This window comes from Protopterus annectens, chromosome 12.part0 (genome assembly GCF_019279795.1).
Source record: "Protopterus annectens isolate FY-2018-M chromosome 12.part0, PAN1.0, whole genome shotgun sequence".
Classification (NCBI taxonomy): domain Eukaryota; kingdom Metazoa; phylum Chordata; order Ceratodontiformes; family Protopteridae; genus Protopterus; species Protopterus annectens.
The window spans coordinates 570,475,218-570,496,265 of NC_056746.1; the positions used below are offsets into that span (position 1 = coordinate 570,475,218).

At 37.7% G+C, this 21,048-nt stretch overlaps 1 protein-coding gene across 1 annotated transcript in view; it reads left to right on the top strand.

The window, feature by feature from the left end:
• The window catches only part of LOC122816715 (alpha-N-acetylgalactosaminide alpha-2,6-sialyltransferase 2-like), a 532,556-nt gene that overhangs the window by 485,977 nt on the left and 25,531 nt on the right, over positions 1 to 21,048 (top strand). The window contains exons 7-8 of the mRNA XM_044089704.1: positions 4,292 to 4,375; positions 14,924 to 15,014. Coding sequence (XP_043945639.1) covers positions 4,292 to 4,375; positions 14,924 to 15,014 — 175 coding nt within the window. The remainder of the gene's footprint in view (positions 1 to 4,291; positions 4,376 to 14,923; positions 15,015 to 21,048) is intronic.

Consider the following 21,048-nt stretch of genomic DNA (forward strand, 5'->3'; position numbering starts at 1 on the left):
GGGCCTTAGACTAGCTGATTGTGAAGTGTCTGGATGGTGGTGATAACTACCTTATACTCTGGGCAGAAGGGGACACAGCAGGTAAATCTGTGCCAGCCTTTCCCAGGTGTATACATGTGTGTGTGTGTGTGTGTGTGTGTGTGTGTGTGTGTGTGTGTGTGTGTGTGTGTGTGTGTGTGTGCAAAATCAAATCTCACAGTGTGTGCTTGTGGGATTCAAATCACTTCACTGAAAGACCATTTCACTGATGAACTGACACCCATTTCACTGAGACAAAATCACCTAAAGTTCATTTCACCTAAAACTCATTTCACCAAAAACTCATTTCACTGGCAAGTAGTACTCTAAGGCAAGTCAAAGGTATATGTCCTTTTCCCCACTGTAGTGCGGTCCTGATGTTAGTATATATAGTTGGAGGTGGTGGGGAGCATACCCCCCACCTAGTTGGGTTTTATCAAATAATGCAAAACAAAACCAGACAACAGAAAACCAAATTAAGTGGGGGATATGCCCCCACACCCCCAATGTGGATTGCTGTGCCCCCCCACACCCCCCTAACTATATATACTAACACCAGGATTGCATTACAGTGGGGAAAATGACATATACCTCTGACTTACCTTAGCGTACTACTTGTCAGGGAAATGAGTTTTAGGTGAAATGAACTTTCAGTTAAATGAACTTTAGGTGATTTGGTCTCAGTGCAATTGGTGTCAGTGAAGTGATACAAATCCATGTTTGTGTCAGCTACTTGGAACAGGGACACCAAGCACTAGGCTTACAGAGATGGTGCTGGACTTCTTGGCTTGGACACTCGGCTGAGGATCTAACCCTATAGCTCTTCCAGTGGGGAGTCTTATTAGAGACCCAGAGGGAGACAGATAGATAGAGTCAGACCCCAGACTGAATGTGTTCCAAGTGTGTTCTTAAGGGAAAATGTACACATTTCCATTTAACTCACTGTTTGCTCTCTCTTTAATGCTCTCTCTTTAGTGATTGTTTCCAGTGAGGAAGTTGTGCATATCTCACTCCACTCCACTCTGCCTCACTGCAGAAAGCTCTGCTTTGATCTTCATATTCTCCTGTTCCAACCCCTCCATATCATTAAATTTATTATATTTTTTATATTTATTTGCTCTGCTCCAAAATACACCCCCTTATCATGCCAATCACAGATCTCCACATCACCAACCCTCTTCCACCAATCATAAACACCCCTCTCTGTCTCCAAGATCATCCTTAGAGCATTAGCACACATCTCCCAATCTTCAGCCTTACAATACCCCATCACAATCTTACTAAAAACAGTTACTTCTCTCTTCATCTAACCTCTGCACCACCTAACTATCCTAACAACGTTATTAAAGTTCATCCCTCTCTCTATAACATTTCTGCACCCAAAATCAACTTTTTAAACATATCAACATCCTACAACATTTTATATTTACCTCTTCATTCCCCAAAGGCTCTGCATTCTAATTGTAGAACTTACTAGATCTGAAGACATACATAAAAATCCTAATCTTCTTCCCAGCAGTAATCTCACATCCTACAAGTCATCTGGAATAAAAATTGCTGCACTGAACATTAATAGTATTAACGTTTTAGTATTAATGGTTGCAACTTGAATCTTGGGTGCTTACAGAAAGCCTAGATATTGTTGTAATAGCAACATGGCTCCTGGACACATTCTGTCCATATAGCTGTATCCAGAATAATTACCACCTCGCCTAATCAGAGGAGGTACATTTTGTTAATATTAAAAAACAGATCCATATTATTTATGAAACATAATACTTTTAACTCCTCTGAAAATTACTTCCCAAACTGGACAATTATACAATTTTATGAGGCAATCACATTGTAATCAACTTAGGGGCTCTACACAACCTTTTACCCTCATCCATGTCACTGCTTGAAAATACTATCAATATATGTGGTCACCCACTCACCCTATAAACACTATTCTAATGGATGATTTCAGCATAAATGCCTCAGGGCCACCCTGTACTCATTTAAAAAGACTTATTAAATGTCTTGGCCTTGCACTCTTAATGAATGAACCCAACCAGACCAAACCCACCAGAAGGATCAGACTCTACCCTAGACCTATTTTTACTATTATTTCACAGAGATGTGTTAGTCTCTCTATACAGCCAAACAACATGAGAAATCATTGGCTAGTTACATCAACCGAGTCAGTCAAATCTAAGCCACCCCTTCATCTCCCTGTAATGGAACACCCATTCAGTAAAAGTTGCCCTAAGATAGCCTTGTTTTTGAAACCATTCTTTTTAATATTCAGGATCAATAAAGTTGCGGTATGCATTATGTGGAATTACAAGTAGACCCTGAACAGAACTCTAACAAATGATAGGCGGCAAAAATGCAAAACCAAAACCTCATGAGATGAAACTAAGTACAGACGAGGGAGTGATCACAAAGAGGGAAAATCAGAAGAAGCTGAAACGTGAGATAGAAGGGAATATGACTGAACAGGTTAACAACTTCAAGTATATGTGAGGTGTGCTTCAAGAGAAGGAGAGTCTGACTGAAGGGGTCAAAACTAGAAAAAGAGGTGCTACAGCCAGCTGGCACACATTTTAGGGTGGTCTGAGAGAAGAATGACAAAGAAATTAAAAAGTAAGAGCTACAAAACAGTAAGCAAGCACTGTTTCAATATGTCACCAAAACCTGAGCAGTGAAGGCAGAGAAACTGAGGTGATGAAGTGCCTGAAATGGGTTTGGGTGGTAGGATGTGCACTGTATGGTAAATAAATGGATGATAGCATCAGTGCACAAGTCAAAGGAGGCCCAACTGCAGAGAAGGTCAAGAAGAGCAGATTAGGGTACCTTTATCACATGTACAGGAACCTGAGTACAGGTCAGAAGCCTGGCACTTTCATGCACCTTTGCTAGATCATCTCAAAGAAAGTTACATGGGTGGCTGTGCAAACTCTCAGTGTCATATATATACCTTGTGTCCACAGCAAAGTGTCATCATCTTAAACTATCCCTTTCATGTATAAAAATGTGACAGATGCAAGTGCAACAGCATAAACTTATGTCTACATACAAGTAGGATGCAAGTCTCTGCAGTCATTACCATTACATTATAGTAATGTAAAGGTGCAAATGCACCCCCATCTATGTGTATTTACACATTATATATTTTTTTATCAGTTGCACTTCTGCATTATGTCCTGCATTTCTGCATTGTGGCCCATATTTCCACAACCATGGAAATTATCTTTTAGTTCAGAGTGGGAAATCTGCTTTCACTCTGTAAGACAAGTCATGTCAAACCAACAGGCCTAACAAAAAATAACATACATCTACAGCCCACACTTCCATACAACATTTTTTATCATTTCCACATTACATGTCCTAAAATGCAAAAATGTAGAACTATGTTGTTAGTAGTATCACTGAAAGCTATAACCAAAATCCATTTCAAGTGGATAACAATTTAATAAGGTAAGTGTACAACTTACTTCCTGATACACAAATGGAGTGGTTAAATCCTAAAAAAGCCCAAACTTTTGAATATTTTAGTTTAATTTTTCTCTTTACACAGACAAGATGACAGTCAAAAAATACTGAAGAACAAATATACAGCCACACCACAACACATTCACAACCAATTGCCAAAGATTATATCTGGGATAAATGAGAACATTTTCAGCACAAAATGTCTAAAACATTTGTTCAATTTAATATTTTTAGTTGTTGTATAAAATATTTTCAACCAAGTTCCATGTAACTACTAAACCCTAAAATCATGTCACTATGGAGTTGATATATGCAAGTTTGTAAATGGGGGGATTTGCCTTCCCCTACAAAAAAAAATGTTTTGCCCTTCTGTGTTTGGGGCATTTTTCCAGTGTTTTGGATCACTGGCTTTGTGAAAGTCTACAATTCATAACAGAATCACAAAATAGTATGACTTTAAAAAGTTTAAAACATGTAGTGCTTCGTTTTATTTTATTTTATTTTATGTATTCATTTATTTTTGTTTTACTGAAGTACTAAAAGCATTTAGCAGACTTGCTTATCTTGAGTTATTTAAATATTTGCATTAAGTCCTCCCCACCCCATTTGTTATGAAACATATTTACATTTTATTCTTGTATCATTATTCATTGCATTAGAATATGAAATACAATTTTCAAAGAGTAAACTGGAGGCATATATTTCCAACAAAGGTCATTGAGAACTATACTTTCTAATTAATAGCAATATTTAATGGCAATTATATTGTTCACTGATTTCAAATTATGCTGTGTTCCAGTCCTCCGGATTACTTCGGCAAGCAACCAGGACCAGAGAAATTTAAACTGCTTCATCCAGACTTCTTAAGATACATGCGAAACAGGTTAGTCAAGATCTGCTGTTTATGTCATGAAAAAATTGATTTAAATCTTCCACTTGCAATTGCCTGCAATAAAAGATGATACTAAATGTTCGATTAATTTGTATATAAATGTCAACAATTCAAAATGTTATATACTATGTATCCGTATATCTATACATATGCAGTGTTTGTGTGTATGAATGTTTGTATGTATGTATATATGTATGTTTGTATGTGTGTGTGTCTGTGTGTGTGTGTGTGTGTGTGTGTGTGTGTGTGTGTGTGTGTGTGTGTGTGTGTGTGTGTGTGTGTGTGTGTGTTTATATGCAAATGTATATGTAAACATATAGGTATATATAGAAAGAGTGTGAAAGAGAAAGACATAAAGCACATATAGTCACAGAACCTTAATTCTCAGCATTCCATCAGTTGACTGTTTCGTATGCAGTGAAAACTTTAAGCTTGTCCCCTGTATTCTTTGTATTTCAGGGTCAGGGATGATTTTTTATGCCCTACACTTAATTTTCACTTGCCCCAGCCTCTGACATTCACTTACCTTCCCAAATGAACAGTACAACCAATCTAAATTTATATCTCTCTAAGCACAACAAGGCAGTTAGTGCTTAAATGTTACATTAACTCTTTTTTTCCACTCATATCTTTGAGCACAGGAAGTACACATGTTCTGCCACCTCCCCATCACTGCTTCTGCCTCCAATACAGAAGCTGCAAATGCAGTACAAAATTCATCCATACCTGTTCCTTTGCTTCATGTGTCACTGGCATTACAGGATGTCCCTCCATGTTTCTGAGTCATTCCCTTTCTGTATACTCAGAAATGATTCCTATTTTTAAAGAAATATCACTGAAACAAGGAACTGCTACAGTACTTATTTCTAGGCATGGCGAGTTGCACAGAAGTTGTGAAGTCTGCATTTGCCATGCATATATTTGTATCTCTAGTAGGGCGGCCACAGTGGTGCAGCGGGTAGCGTTGCCACCTCACAGCAAGAGGTTCTCCGGTTTGATTCTCAGCTGGAGCGCTTTCTGTGTGGAGTCTGCATGTCCTCCCTGTGGTCGCGTGGGTTTCCTCCGGGTGCTCTGGTTTCCTCCTACATCCCAAAGACATGCAGTAGGTGGATCGGACACTCTAAATTGGCCCTAGATGTGAGTGTGTGCCTTCTGTGGAAGGTTGGGTGCCGGGCTGGCAACTCGACGCTGTAAAACTCCACTGCCAATCGTAAGCGGACAGATGATCCGCTGTGGTGACCCCTAACCAGGAAAAGCCAGAAGAAGAATATTTGTATCTCCAGTGGTGCTATCATATTATGAAAACATTGCTGCATTTCAGTTGTTTGTTACTATGTATCTGTGCTTTATATTATTTATTTGTCTATAATCATGACAACTGGCATAGCATTTTACAGCTGCAATACACAACCATGAAGCTGAGATTTAAGAAAAAAGAGATTGCATGAGAAATTAAATCCTAACACTCCCCTAGCCCCACCCTACTCTGCTCCTAGCTTGTTCTTTAACAAATAGGTTTAGGTTCCCTACTTACTAATAATCTGTGCAGATACCTGTGTTCTTTGTCCAGCAGCCTTTACCTTAACAGTCTATGTACCCAAAATGTTGGTGAAGAGAGCCATGCTAATCATTAACTTTCACCCGTGCTTTCCCCATTTGGAATACACGCTACTACAATTTCTTTGATACAATTATTTTTCTAAGCAAACATACGGGTGGAAAATGTGGCACATAGGAGCAGGCTAGCCACATAACAGATAGTTCATGGAAGGCTTAGACCTGGAAAATCTCTACTACACTGAGCCTTACTGCAGCTAGTTTCACTTTGCTTTCAGTCCTATGCCATCCCCAGCCACACCCTCTCTGTATTATTTAATTTATACTTCTTCATCCCTCTACTTACACACACCAGCCAATCCAAACACATCATTCTCCATATCATTAAATCTATACAGTCTCATCCCTCCCCACTTACACACACCAGCCAATCTAAACCCAACATTCCCAATATCATTAAATCGATACATTCTCATTCCTACCTACTTGACACACACCATCAAGTCCAAACTAATCATACCCTATATCATAAGATTTATACTTTTTCATCCCGCCTCCTTACACCCACCAGCCAACACAAATCAGTCATAACTCATACCATTAAATTTTTTTACTTTCTCACTAAAATATGAGTAAAAAATCTGGACATTTTGCAAAATTATGGCAGTTGAAAGGTATACCTGTATCAAACTTAACACTTTCAACTAAAAGAGAAAAACTATTGCAATTGCTTGGATTTTCCTATCCCTTCTCTCCTTTCCTGAAGTCCACAAATCAAAACTTTTGCAGTAAGTTGTTTTTTTTCTGTCTTTAACAGAAAACTTTAATAACCACTATTCTCCATCCTGCGTCTTACCTCTCCTTATATTTAAAATCACAGGCAACCAACTGAGTATATCATGACAACCATGGCCCATGCAAAAACAATACTGTTAATAACCACAACTATATGTATACTGGCAACCTCTCTCCATGTCAGGGATACTTGCCCACTGTACTGCACACCATCTATACCTCTGCTCTAAAACAATCCCACAAAAATGTATTTAATCTCAAACATCACAGCTCTAGAACAGTTAGTGAAAATGTAAACTTAGGTATTCCATAAACAGTCCTTTGTCAAAATTTCTTCTATACTAGCACATATCCTGTCCATACATTCAAAAAATTCTAGAAAAATGATACCTCATGATCATAAGAATTATACTTTCTGGTGATATACCCCTTAACCCAGGACTTCAACACCCTTCTCAAAATCTTTCAAACAGCTAAATGATTCTTGCCAGAAGATTAAGAATAGGTCAAATGGGCATCATCAGTACAAATGGACACTACTTGAGGCCAGGCTAATGGATGAACATCCTCACACATTGGCTGTGACTAAAGCAAAACTTAAAGATGATTCTGCCCAATGAACTTCACCAACCAATTCTTCTCCAATAAATAGAGATATCAGGCATGGAACTGGTGGTGGGGTTCTATTACTGATCAGGAAAAACATCCCCACAGGTATACAGGGAGGTACACTAGATAATCCCCCACAGATTTTGCACAGACCTTGATAAAAGCCAAACTACTTCATGTAAAAATGGTTGCTTAAACTTAATGGCTGTTTATATGCCTCCAACTTCATGACTAAATCTTCATCAGCAGGTTTTTGAAACAAATGTTCACACATGGATTTCCCAAGAGTAACATACTGTTAGGAGACTTCAACCTTAACATTAAGTACCCGAAGCATCACAACTACAACAGTTTCCAACTTGAAATGGTTCAGCAAGGTCTGACTCATATATAGGTACAATCTCTCTAATCAACCTTGTTATAACCAATATTCCACACTGTTGCCTTGTTGTACCTTTAATTCCCACTGCACTAAATGATCACTGTCCAATTATTTCATCTTGGTCTTTCAAAATGAAAAATTTGTCCACAGCTGGTAGCTGAAGAGGAATTTTTGAAACAAAAGAATTGGGCCTACTTACCTTACTACAAAGCCTAGACTGGATTCCTATTCAACTTAAAAAATGATATCAGTCTAGACTTATCTTTTTTCATAAATAAAGTTGTCTATAATTAAGGATAGTCTCTTCCATTAAAGCTTTAAAAAATAATGTCTCCAACTCACCAGCAACAAAACACCATCCTTGAAAACAATATAAATGGAGGAATGCAAAAACTATATAAATACATTATTATTAAATAAAATTAAGTACAGTCCAACTATAATAACCATTGCAGCCACTCTAAAAGTACAGACCCACCCTCCAAATACCTTTTAGCTGACATAATCCCCATCCTTTCCTTCAAAGAAATTTCGGCCAAGAAGGTAAAGAACCTCTTCAATATACTAGATAAGAACTCTGTCAAAATGCAGCAAATCTCATCCAACCCCAGGCACAGTAGAAAAGCTAAATCAACTGGGAATAAACTCCTATGTCACCTACTGGATTACCAACTGGCTCACAGACAGGGTGGAGATAGTCAAAATAGAGTAAGTTACCTCCACAAAGAGACCAGTCACTACTGGCTTCCCCCAGGGTTCAGTGCTGGGACCTCTCCTGTTTGGCATCCACTTTTCTGAAGTAAAAGCCAATACCAAAGGGCTTTGGGTGACTACATTTGTAGATGGCTGCAAGTTAGCAGCAGTCACTGAATCCCCAAATTGCTTAGCCATGCTGGAGGAAGGTTTGTCTCAAATAAATAACTGGTTCCAAAATCATGGTCAGAACTTAAATAAAAATAAATGCATTATTGTGTCCTTTGGAAAGTCATCTACCCCAGGGAACTATCATGTTGACAATATATGCTTAAGAGTTGACCCAGTTGTTTGGGAGTTCAAAACTTATTGTGCACAGTGACCAACATGTGTCTATTGTAGTAAAAAAGTATTTCTATACTGCACAGCTTATAAACAAAGGGACTGTGATTAGATCTAGGGATGTCATTGTACCCCTTTACTTAGCCCTCATTAGGTCATTCACTGAATATAATGCCCCCTTTTACATATGTAATAACTGGAATATTCACAGAGATACCGTTACTAAAAGGATACAAGGCCTAAACAACATGTTCTACATGGACCAACTCAAAGCCTTGTCACAATACTAGGTATCTTACACACTGCTAAGAGGTGATCTATGTCTGGCATACAAGGCATTCTCCGAGCCATTACTGATGGATTTACTTCAAATCAGCACTTCAGATGGCATCAGAAATACTCAGTCTAGAGATCTAAACCTCTTCAACAACATCAACAGAACATTTGGATGGGCAGGCATATTTCATAGAGGATATCACTGCTATGAAACAGATTCCCCATCTTTATAAAACAAAGTTCATCCCTGCTCATTTTTTAAGTGCAACTTAGATCTGTGGATGAGAAACACAAAATATACCACAGGACTGCCCCCTGTACAGTAATAATTACTGTACTAATGGACAGATGCAGCTCCTAAATGCTTTAACCCATGCATGCCTCCCTTCAAATTCTCTATAATATTATCCCAGTTATTGTCATTAGGGGTAATATATAATTATCAAGCATGGAATGGGTAAGGCCAATCTATAACCAAAATGGGATAGGTTATTTCAAGCAGAAAAAGGAAAATTGGCTAGGCTTAAAATGATCCTCAAGGGCAAGTAGCTTACTACTTAACTATGAAGCTATGAACATTTCTTAGAAAAGCCTCCCACTAGTAAGCAAAGACCTTGCACTTATCTTTAATCTTTCACTTACAAATGGAATAATCCCACATTCTTTCAAATATGCAGTAATCTTGACTTATCCAAAGTATTTTTTTTCATTTATTTTTATTTTTATTTCTTTTAACCAGATAAGCTGACTTGACAGAAGTGCCCCTTTACAGAGGCAAGCCGTGAATGATATGTGGTTTAATGGCTTATTCACTGTCATACAATAGGCAAGTGGATGCTGAGGGAGTCAAAACACTGAGCTACATGAAGCAGCTTTTTAACAGATCATAGTTTTAGTCCTCTACACTAACTGCAAGATGAGTAGCCTCACCAGTTTATTGTCTATTTTTAACCTGTGTCTGTTACTTAATTCTTTGAGAAATTAATTTAGAAGCAACTCTGCAAGGTTGCAAATAAATATTGCCTTTTATGTGATGGCCTACATAGCTTCTATAAAGGATTTGGAACCTTAATAGCTCTGTACATGGCAACCAATAAAATCTTCAACAAGACAAATGATGGCCTACTCACAGTCAGCCTATTTATAAACATGACTCAGGCCTTCAGGACAATTAACCATAACCTCTTATTGGCTAAACCAGAAAAATCTAACTTTGGGCTTTCTGTTATCGCCTGGTTTAATGATTACTTGGCAGTTTAACATTGATAATAATATGTTCAAGAGTGAGTACTCTCAACTGTAGAGACCTCCAAGGCTTGGTTCTAAGCCTAGAAACGTTCTCTGTTTTCATAAATGATATCACCATTAGGTTGCCTTTTATGTGATGGCCTACATAGACCTGATAACATTTCAACATGTATGTAGGCAACATTCTGCTAGTAATACCCACCTTCTACAAATCACAGAATATAAAATCTGTCATGTTGTATTAGTAGATGAACCTTGTGCACTTCAGTTTGTGATTTTAGGGGAATGACAGTGGTTCTCTATAAGTAATAGAGCCACCCTTCTTCCACATACCCTCATCTACAAATTTATTAGCCTACAACCCTGCCATCTCCTATGTAGCAATTTCGCAATTAGAGAAACATTATAAAAAGTAAGTTCTGTGAAGCAATGCTATTATTTGAATGTCCTTTTAAGTCTTGTTAATTATACAAACCAGATTCAATGCACAGATTATTTTTCTTAGAATATACAAGTATTTGCAAAAGTAGCACACAAGGATTGTTGCACATAAGGTACTTGCATATATGATACAAAATTACTAAAGATATTAAGGAAGTGTTTTTGACAAAAAGTAACTATACTGTGCAAAATTACTTGTAATATGTGAGCTGTGCATGTAGGAGCTTCTCAAAGTGCATGATTTCCTTCTATAATCAGGGAAAGTACATACTGAGTATATCAAGCTTTATATTACTGGAGGAAAGTTTTAAAAGCCTTTAACTGTTTTCTCTTATTAAAATGATATCAAACAAGTAATCAAAATATGCATATGTTTTGGAAATAATTTTATCAAATAAATTGGTTATCATATATTATTGATATATCGTGCTTAATTGCAAAGTGTACTCTATTTATGCACATAAGGTACTTGGTGCAGAAATTGAACTTCTGTGTTCTAGAAAAGAGTGTAAGCAGGACTGGAGATTGGTACTTGAATGAGTCAAAACAATAATGGACCTTACTGGTTGGGTAAAAGCTTTCCGTTCAATCTGAAAGCCCAGTAAATACAAGTGAATGTAGTGAAAGTGCACTTTGAACTGAAGACTTCTGGAGGGACTGGATGGCTTACTACAGACAAAATGTGGATTACTTGCATTAGAGATTTTTCATCAGCCTGTCAAGACTATAGAATCTGGACACTGCATTTTAGTTTTAAAAAGTTTCTAAGGTGTTTCTTCATCTCTCGATTCTCTAATATGTGAAAGTTCTGCAATGGCTTTTTGGAAGACCTCAACTGCAACAGTACACATTACTATGCCACTATGTTGTCTTGGAGTTTTGGCATCTGCTTGTTCGAACATGAAAACATAACTCTTCAAAGGCAGCAGATTTTGTTGTCTTTGATTAAAAATCTGGCATGGGAGCATCATTATACATAGTCACTGATGGAAGCTTGAGTATTGGTAAGCTCTCTGACTTGACCAAATAATTTTGCTTTTATTTATTTATTTTTTTATGAAAATATGCACCTTCAACAATATGCTGGAAGACGGATGTTTAATTGCAATCTTTTAGCTGAAAAAGATCTGCTGCTGCTGTTAAACTTCTATGTTTTGCAATCACAAAATATTTTCACGAAATTTGATCAGCACTGATTTCCTGGGTCTCTGTGTCAGATTTTTAGAAGTGTGCACCAGACTTCAGGTTTTTCATCTTTTTGGCTGATTTCACTGCCTGCTATGTCACTGAGTATATGGGGTGGTGTGATATCCATTAATACCAAACTTCTGCATCTGTGCAGTGCACATACAATCACTGTAGTTAAAAAGAGGTTTTGCACAAACTGTTTCTCCTGTTTTGGAAGCTGAGGATGCCCAGTTAATATCTTGAAAGAGAAAATTAATGCTTTTGAAATAAATCTGGATCTGAATGTTGATGGCAACAAAGAATGTTTGGTCTTACCTTGTGCGAGATATATGTTGTTTCACATTTTGGTGACATAAGGAATATTTAGATCAAGGTCCCTTCAAGACCTTGTGCATATCTTATAACATCAGTTTAATCCCTAGCCATGTATCAAATATGGACATTTTAAAAGTTACCAAATGAAATCAAAAGAAAGCGGAAACTATTTCTGAATATGCAGCAAAGCTATACAGACTAGCAGAACACTGATAGCTCCAAAGGGATTAAATGAGACATTGAGAAACAAGATGATGTGTGGTTTACATGAGAATATTTGTACAAGAATGTTGCCTAGTAAGGATAGGGCCTACCTCCACCTACACTCACCATTTTGTACTTACATTTGTAATAACTAAATTTCTCAAAAACAAACTCAACAATTCAGAAAACTCCCTTTGTTTGATTAAAACTGCACTAATTGAAAAGCATATTGCTAAGAAAAAACTGGGTGAAAAATATGACTTATATGACTTTTTTTGACAAACCTTGTTACCCTGATACACTGTAATTGCTTACACCTTGTTATCCTGATACACTGTAAGCGCTTACACCTTGTTACCCTGATACACTGTAATTGCTTACACCTTGTTACCCTGATACACTGCAAGTGCTTACACCTTGTTACCCTGATACACTGTAATTGCTTACACCTTGTTACCCTGATACACTGTAATTGCTTACACCTTGTTATCCTGATACACTGTAATTGCTTACACCTTGTTACCCACACTGTAATTGCTTACACCTTGTTACCCACACTGTAATTGCTTACACCTTGTTACCCTGATATACTGTAATTGCTTACACCTTGTTTCCCTGATACACTGTAATTGCTTACACCTTGTTACCCTGATACACTGTAATTGCTTACACCTTGTTACCCTGATACACTATAATTGCTTACACCTTGTTACCCTGATACACTATAATTGCTTACACCTTGTTTCCCTGATACACTGTAATTGCTTACACCTTGTTACCCTGATACACTATAAGTGCTTACACCTTGTTACCCTGATACACTGTAATTGCTTACACCTTGTTACCCTGATACACTGTAATTGCTTACACCTTGTTACCCTGATACACTGTAATTGCTTACACCTTGTTAACCTGATACACTGTAACTGCTTACACCTTGTTTTCCTGATACACTGTAACTGCTTACACCTTGTTTTCCTGATACACTGTAATTGCTTATACCTTGTTACCCTGATACACTGTAATTGCTTACACCTTGTTACCCTGATACACTGTAAGTGTTTACACCTTGTTACCCTGATACACTGTAAGTGCTTACATCTTGTTACCCTGATACACTGTAAGTGCTTACACCTTGTTACCCTGATACACTGTAAGTGCTTACACCTTGTTACCCTGATACACTGTAAGTGCTTACACCTTGTTACCCTGATACACTGTAAGTGCTTATACCATGATACACTGTAAGTGCTTACACCTTGTTACCCTGATACACTGTAAGTGCTTACATCTTGTTACCCTGATACACTGTAAGTGCTTATACCTTGTTACCCTGATACACTGTAATTGCTTACACCTTGTTACCCTGATACACTGTAATTGCTTACACCTTGTTACCCTGATACACTGTAAGTGCTTACACCTTGTTACCCTGATACACTGTAAGTGCTTATACCTTGTTACCCTGATACACTGTAATTGCTTACACCTTGTTACCCTGATACACTGTAATTGCTTACACCTTGTTACCCTGATACACTGTAAGTGCTTACATCTTGTTACCCTGATACACTGTAAGTGCTTATACCATGATACACTGTAAGTGCAAGTACAAGACTAATCTCACAAGCCATCTAACTCCATAATCACCCTTATCACAGTCTTAGTCCCCCCTTTTCTTTTTTACTGTTTCTTTCTGCTGTCTTTCTTTATCTCCTTATCTTTAAATGTTTTACAGTTTTCACAGAAGATTCTGATCAGGTCTTTACCTTTAAGATGAATGCTGCACTGGTTAGTTTTTAATTCAGAATAATCCACAAAATATTCAGGCAGACTTAGATACTTTTTTAATTTGAAAGAATCAATGCAGTTCTTAGTATATTCTTGAAATGTCTTTATCATATGAGTACTGCTAATTTGTAAGTACTGTATATAATGGCTAGTCTTGCTATTTGAATGTAAATATTTTGTTCAATGTTTGCACATTCTCTATAATGTACAGATATGTTTATACTTTTTATACTTACCTCTGTAATCTCCTTGGCTGAATTTGATAATGGTCCTTGAGATCAATGTTCTACCCCAGTTTACCAGTATGCATAAATAAATACATGCATAAACAAACAAGTCCCTACTGGTTAATGGGAAGTGAGGAGAGTTACTGTTAGTAGCAGGGAATTGAAAGTTTTATAGACATAATGATGGAAAATGAGCAGCATATCATATTATAGTACTGCAACGGCACAGGTATCTTTGTGCACCATGGTCACATGACAGAGCATAAGAATAGCCATGCTGTTGTGTGGTTATCATAATATTGACATGTGAGAGCTTTAAATGAATCTGCTTTTATATGATGCAAAACAGAAGGTGCTGCTTCAACATTATATTACATTAAAGTTATTCATTTGCAAGACATAATTTTCATAAGCATAATGAAACATGTGCTTCTTTGTTTTAACTAAGTTTGTTTTGTGTTTTATCTAAAGGTTCCTGAAAGCTGGCCATTGGAAAAGTCGTATCTATCGCCCATCTACAGGAGCAATAATGTTACTTACAGCTCTGCACACATGTGACAAAGTAATATTACATTTCTTCCTTTACAAAAGCAAGCTAATAAATACAGTGTAATTGCTAGTATAAACCTATACCACTAACATTACTGTGACAGAGTTTTGTTTAGAGTGGTTTTCTGTACAGTTAACGAACAGCAAATGACAGTAAGGAATACTAAACTGAACACAAGGTCTGAAACCTTAGCAATTTTAACTGGTACACAATAACAAATACTATATAGCCAGTCATACATAATGTGCCCTGTCTTCCCATCTGAGCTGAAGTACCACTGCAAACTATTCCAGCTTTAACTGCCAGTTTCATACATCACTATTTTAGTCTCCTGGGGGGAACACAGACTTGTGCAGGATAACCCCTTCTTCAGCCTTGATGTTATCACCATTGACTAAGTCTGAAGGAAATCTCATTCAAACAGAAGAATCTTAAAACACATAGTTCTAAATCATGTTCTAGTAAAACAGAAATGTCTCAACACAGTAATTTCAGGATCAGGTTTTCATTATTAACTGAACATTCCTGCCCTATTCCATGGAAAAGGAAGGCCTTCACTGAGGTAGCCTGACAGTCTGGCTTCATTGTCACCAAACTGAGACCATCCATATTTATGAGTAGACCCTTACAATTCAAAGACCAGAGAATTATATGACAGTTTCCTCTAGCTGCATGCACAAAGCAGAGCTCAGTAGTGCTTCTGGTAAGCTTAACCTCAGCCCTTGTTGGCAGATGAGCACTTTTGCATCATCATGGGAACTCCAAATACATCTCTTGACCCATGTGCACTTCTGTGCATATGACGCTAAGACTGGCATCACAGCTAATGTCATGCCCCAGGCATGTGCTGCATTCCATTCATCCCCTACTCAATAGAGTGTCAGCACTGCTGTGATCAGAATGCTTCCCCCCTTCTCCCAAAGAGGGGGTAAATTGTCCTTCCTCTCCTTGTTGGTTCAACCAGCACCTAGACCACTAATCAAGCCCAGGAAGCAGTCAGGGGTTTATCTTGCTGTGCAATGACATTTAATAGTTTATTAACAGTGATGTGTCTCAATAATTTCTGTGCTGTTCATGACATGTAGCATTTTACTAGTACCTTATATGCTGTGATCCTCAAGGCAAGTCTGTGTCTCTACCTGTGTCAAAGGACAATGGGGCAATAGGATATTCATATAGTTGGTTGCACCAGAAGTCCATGGTGAAACTGACTTCAGCTTAAGCTATTGACTGAAATATGTAGTTTAACTGGAACTAACTTGCTGATTTTAGGGCTTCAGCTTTGTCTTTTTCTATACGGTACAATAGTCTCATAGTTAATTCTTTAAAGTAGAACTGAAAAAACAGATTCCTTCAGAAAATAAATTTTTTGTCTTTCTGAACTTTTGTTTCTTTTGCCAAAAAAGTTCTTTCCTTTCATGGGTTGTATGAGAGACAGATTTACTGAGTTTGTCCTTCCGACACAGTCACAGCAGTTTCTAAAGTGATTGTTTTCTGAATGTATTTCATTCTGCTATTTTAAAATTTTGTTCTAAGATGGATGCCCATTTGTGGCTAGGTGGGTATTTTTCTTTTTTCACAGTGGGATATATGGAAATGGAACTGTTGTTACCAATACAGCTGGTGCCAGTTTTCTTTGTGCCAGTGAGAGATACCTGTGTATGGTTGCACTGAGTAATCTTGAAACAGGAACAGTTAGTTGATCATATTTAATTAAGTCCCATTTCTTATTATAACTTTGCCACAGAAATCAAACAGATTAGAAAATTACAGAAGCAAGGAAGCTCCTCCATACCAATGAGCTTGCACAATCTCAGAGTTAGTATATTTACAGATATGGGAAAGGGGTGCCTGGGATCCCCCTAAAAAAATTGTTTATTTATGTTTTGTCTGCTTTCATTTAAGTCAACAATATACATTGTAAACTTAACAAGTTTGTCATTTTGGAGAGCATTCTTTCCCAGTGAAATATTGTACTGCAGCTCTAGCCAATGAGGACCATTACTTTATAAAGCCACTGTATAATTTGGACCTTCTTATACTGTCTCAGCAAACAAAGAGAATGAGAGCCTGGAGTGATTATTTGTTTCATTTTTTTCCATCACAACAACAAAAATTGCTTAAAAAATTAAACCAAAAATGTCAAGACTGTAAGCTAGGATTTCATACATGGACTTCATATAAGATCATTAGTTAACAGAAATTCAAGTAGTGCCTTGTAAAGTCATGGTATGAAGTATGGTTTGTGACACTTATTTCTAATTAGGCTACATGTATGGATCTATAATTTTTGGATGCATGACTGCACCAGTCTTCGTCTGCTATGTAGTCTTCAGCAGTATTCTGCATCAGTGGTCTGTCATTAAAGGTACAAGCCACGCTTTTCAGACCACCTGGTACCAGACAAGAAGAAAAAATAAAAACATGCAAATGAGTAAAATAAAAGCTCTTAGCTTGAATTTATTTGTATATTCATGTATATATGTATTTATTTATTTTATTTTGTTAACTAAGTAGCCAGGCTGAACCAATGACCTGTTTTAGCCATGACCTAGACAAGACTCAGTCATGTTTAATTTACTATAACCCTCTACATTGTTGTGATGTCAAAGTCCTGCAGAAATATGTTTTATTGAAGCTCCCCTCTGCACCCTGCACCCAACACATCCCCGGCATTTAGATATTCCAATTCTGAGGTCACACCATCACAGTGAAAGGGAAAATCCCTGGTATATTGACAATTTGTTTTTCCAAGAAAAATGTAAACTGATTGCACACTAGTGATCAAATAAGTGAGTGTCAGTCACTACTGTTCAGAAATACAAGCCTTGCACCCACAGTTGTGGTAAGATCTTATACAGAGATAAAACACTTTCTAAGTATTTATATTTGCCTTATATGTATTGAAAATGTTTTAAGAAAGCTGCAAAAATACTAAAATAGTTAGATATTTTGAACGGTTAATAAGTTATGGTAAAGTAAAGAACAGACTAATTTTAAAACTACATGGCAACAAAAAATGTAGAAAAGTTCAGAGAGAAGAGAAGTTACATCTTCCCAAAGAGGTTGGGGACTCCATGAGACATATGGATGCTAGACAGAAAAGGAGCTCTAAAATGTAAGATGAAACAAGCTAATGCCATTTTCAGAAGCTAGATCCTTCATTCAAATGTTGACAATTATAGTTCCAATAGTGGATAAGGTGCCAGTGGTGTTCACTGGGAGATAACATGAAACAGCTGCTGGTTTTCTCTAGCATCCCAGGAAAGGGGTACTGGAACCAGCTATGGTAGTACTCCCCAGAAACCAGTAGACAATGGGGGCAGGACAGGATATGGGTTTAAATCACCCTAGCAGTTCCTTAAGTTTGCATACCTTTATAAATGCATGCATGTAATTAAGGCTGCCTGAGTACACTACATACTGGGAATTAATGGGAGAAAAAGTAACCCCCATCCCCCTCTGAGTTTTCTGGTGAATCAAGATTTCCTGTATCCCACCACAGCATGCAATGAGGGGCCAGTGGTCTCAGTTTCGAGGTGGGTGACAAAGAACACATACTAGAGGTAGTATGAGGCAGGAGAGAAAATGGGGTTACCAGTACAGGGATGAACATGGGGTGAAAGAGTATACTGATTCTGTTAAAACAATGAGTGGGTTTTCCTGGCTCCACATCAGGACTGAAGCTCAGAGTATGACCTAGATGACCTGAGATCATTTAGCAGCTTGGATGTTGGAGGAGACAACTGAAGAAGATGGGAGTGAATGTCTGATGTTGGGTCATCCATCCTAGGGGAATGAAGCAGTCCAGATCACTCCAATGCTGAGACCTGCTGGAGAAACAGGTGTACAATATGCTCCAGGACAGGCTGGGTTGCACTAGGCTTTACCATACCTTGTTCATGCAGCAGTTTTAATGAGGCATGGGCAGGAGTGTGCAGGCCCACAGTGGATGGTATACAAAACCTTCACTTCAACTACTTTAAGAAAAAAAAAACTCTTGTTTCCCTGAATGATGAATGTACTATGAGATGCTCTCGCCTGGTTATTGAGGAACTAATGGGCTTGTTGCATATCTGTTAAATCTGAACTTGCCATTTCAAACATTTCTGGGTTCAGTCCGTCTGTGCATGCTCAGATTATCAATGGAAGCTACCACCAGTGGCTGATTCTGAGGCATATCAGGTGTAATATAGGAGGTGAGAGTTGTCTCAAGAACTGCAGCTCTCTCTCATCCCACTCTCACACCCAGCATCACTGATAACAGCGGATGCAGAGGTATACAACCATCAAACTGCCAGGGAACTGGAATTGCAGAGGGTTGAATATACAGTTCATTAGATGTTTCTCAGACCTATGAATCCTTAATTATTTGTTCTTAAAGTTTGCACTCTGAACCTTTAGAGATGCATGAGGCTTGACCACAATCTAGGCTTGGTATAACTTAGAAATATTCTCACTGGCTGCTGGATTGCTGCAAATATGTGAAGCAGTATAAAATCAAGAGGCCCTTCTGCTTGTGCTATGCAGTTCATCATATGGAAGTTAAAGATACACAAGGTACCAAGGTAGTTTAACACAACACTCCTCTGTTTAGCAGGCCACTGCCCCTAGCAGCTCAACACACTAGTAATCTCAGCATGAAATCCACTTGGGAATGAACTTCCATCATTTTACTATTAATGGTTAAAATGTCATCCATGCATACAAAACTTGATGAAAACGCCATTGTTATTTGTTTCAAAATGTCAGCTCGACAGGTTCAACTATGAAGAGCCATTTGTAATGGATAGCAAGAGGGAAAGGCTCCATTACATGAACAAGTAAAGATACAGTTTAGTTTCTTACATTTTCCAGTTGAACAGCAGCATATAACAATTAGAAAAACTAATACAATGTATTTTTGTCAGAAAATTATCACACAGTTACCACCAGTAGTAGCTACAGGTACTACACAGTACTAAGCATAGTCCTCCAACACCTTTATATCAATTTGTATCTGCTGTTTGACATGCTGAGGAGTTATGTGTGTGAAAGAACAACTGATGCCTGCTTATCTAACAGCCTATGTAATGTAGCACTTGCTGCCACAGAGCACTTTGTTTGCCAATTCATTTCCAACTTACGGCACTTTTGTGTCAAATTGAAATGTCCTCAATCTATTACTGGTGACTTTCACTTAGGGCTACTGTTTCTTCTCACTTTTAAAAACATGCAGGTAGGTAAATTGTCAGTTCTCAAAAATTGCCCCTAGGTGTGAGTGCAGTCTGGTGCAGAGTGTGTGTGTGTGTGTGTGTGTGTGTGTGTGTGTGTGTGTGTGTGTGTGTGTGTGTGTGTGTGTGTGTGTGTGTGTGCCCTGAGAGGAATCTGTATCCCCGCAAGGAATGTTTCAAGGCTTACTATATTTAATCACAGGGAAATACTCTGGCTCCATAAGTACTTGCATTTGATAAAAGAATTGCTGAAAGCTGATGACGTCAAGAACAAGTTGCAGCTTCACAGAATTTTGGAATGTATCTTGTATTTCGAAAGTGTAGAAGTGTCACTGTATGTAGAATGTAAAACAGATGTAAGTTAGTGTCATTGTGAATTTCTGACTGGTGAGGATATGATGTGGAGCAAATAGGTAGGGGGACTTGGGTAAAACATATGCAGAGCTGTGATCATATATAGAATAAATGGATAGGGAAAAATAATACTGGTTACTTTTTATATGTGCATGGACCTAGCTTTATTTCTCCATACTAAGTATGATTTGATGTTCATAGAATGGTACAATCTACTGTCGGATCTACATGCTTTAAAACTCTTGACAGTGTGATGGATTAAAAAGATGCAACATGTGCTGTACAAAGTAGGACTGGAAACACAGCTACATTTGGAACAAATTATTTCTTGAGAGTCATTTTCTTCCTTTTTTTTCCTACAGTTTTCATATCACAACAGTGTAGTGTGGTCCTTGCAAAGTGTACATGACTGAATGTTTCATATGGCTGCTGCTGTATAAAATAGATTGCTGAACTGTGTCAAGGAAAGAAAAATGTCC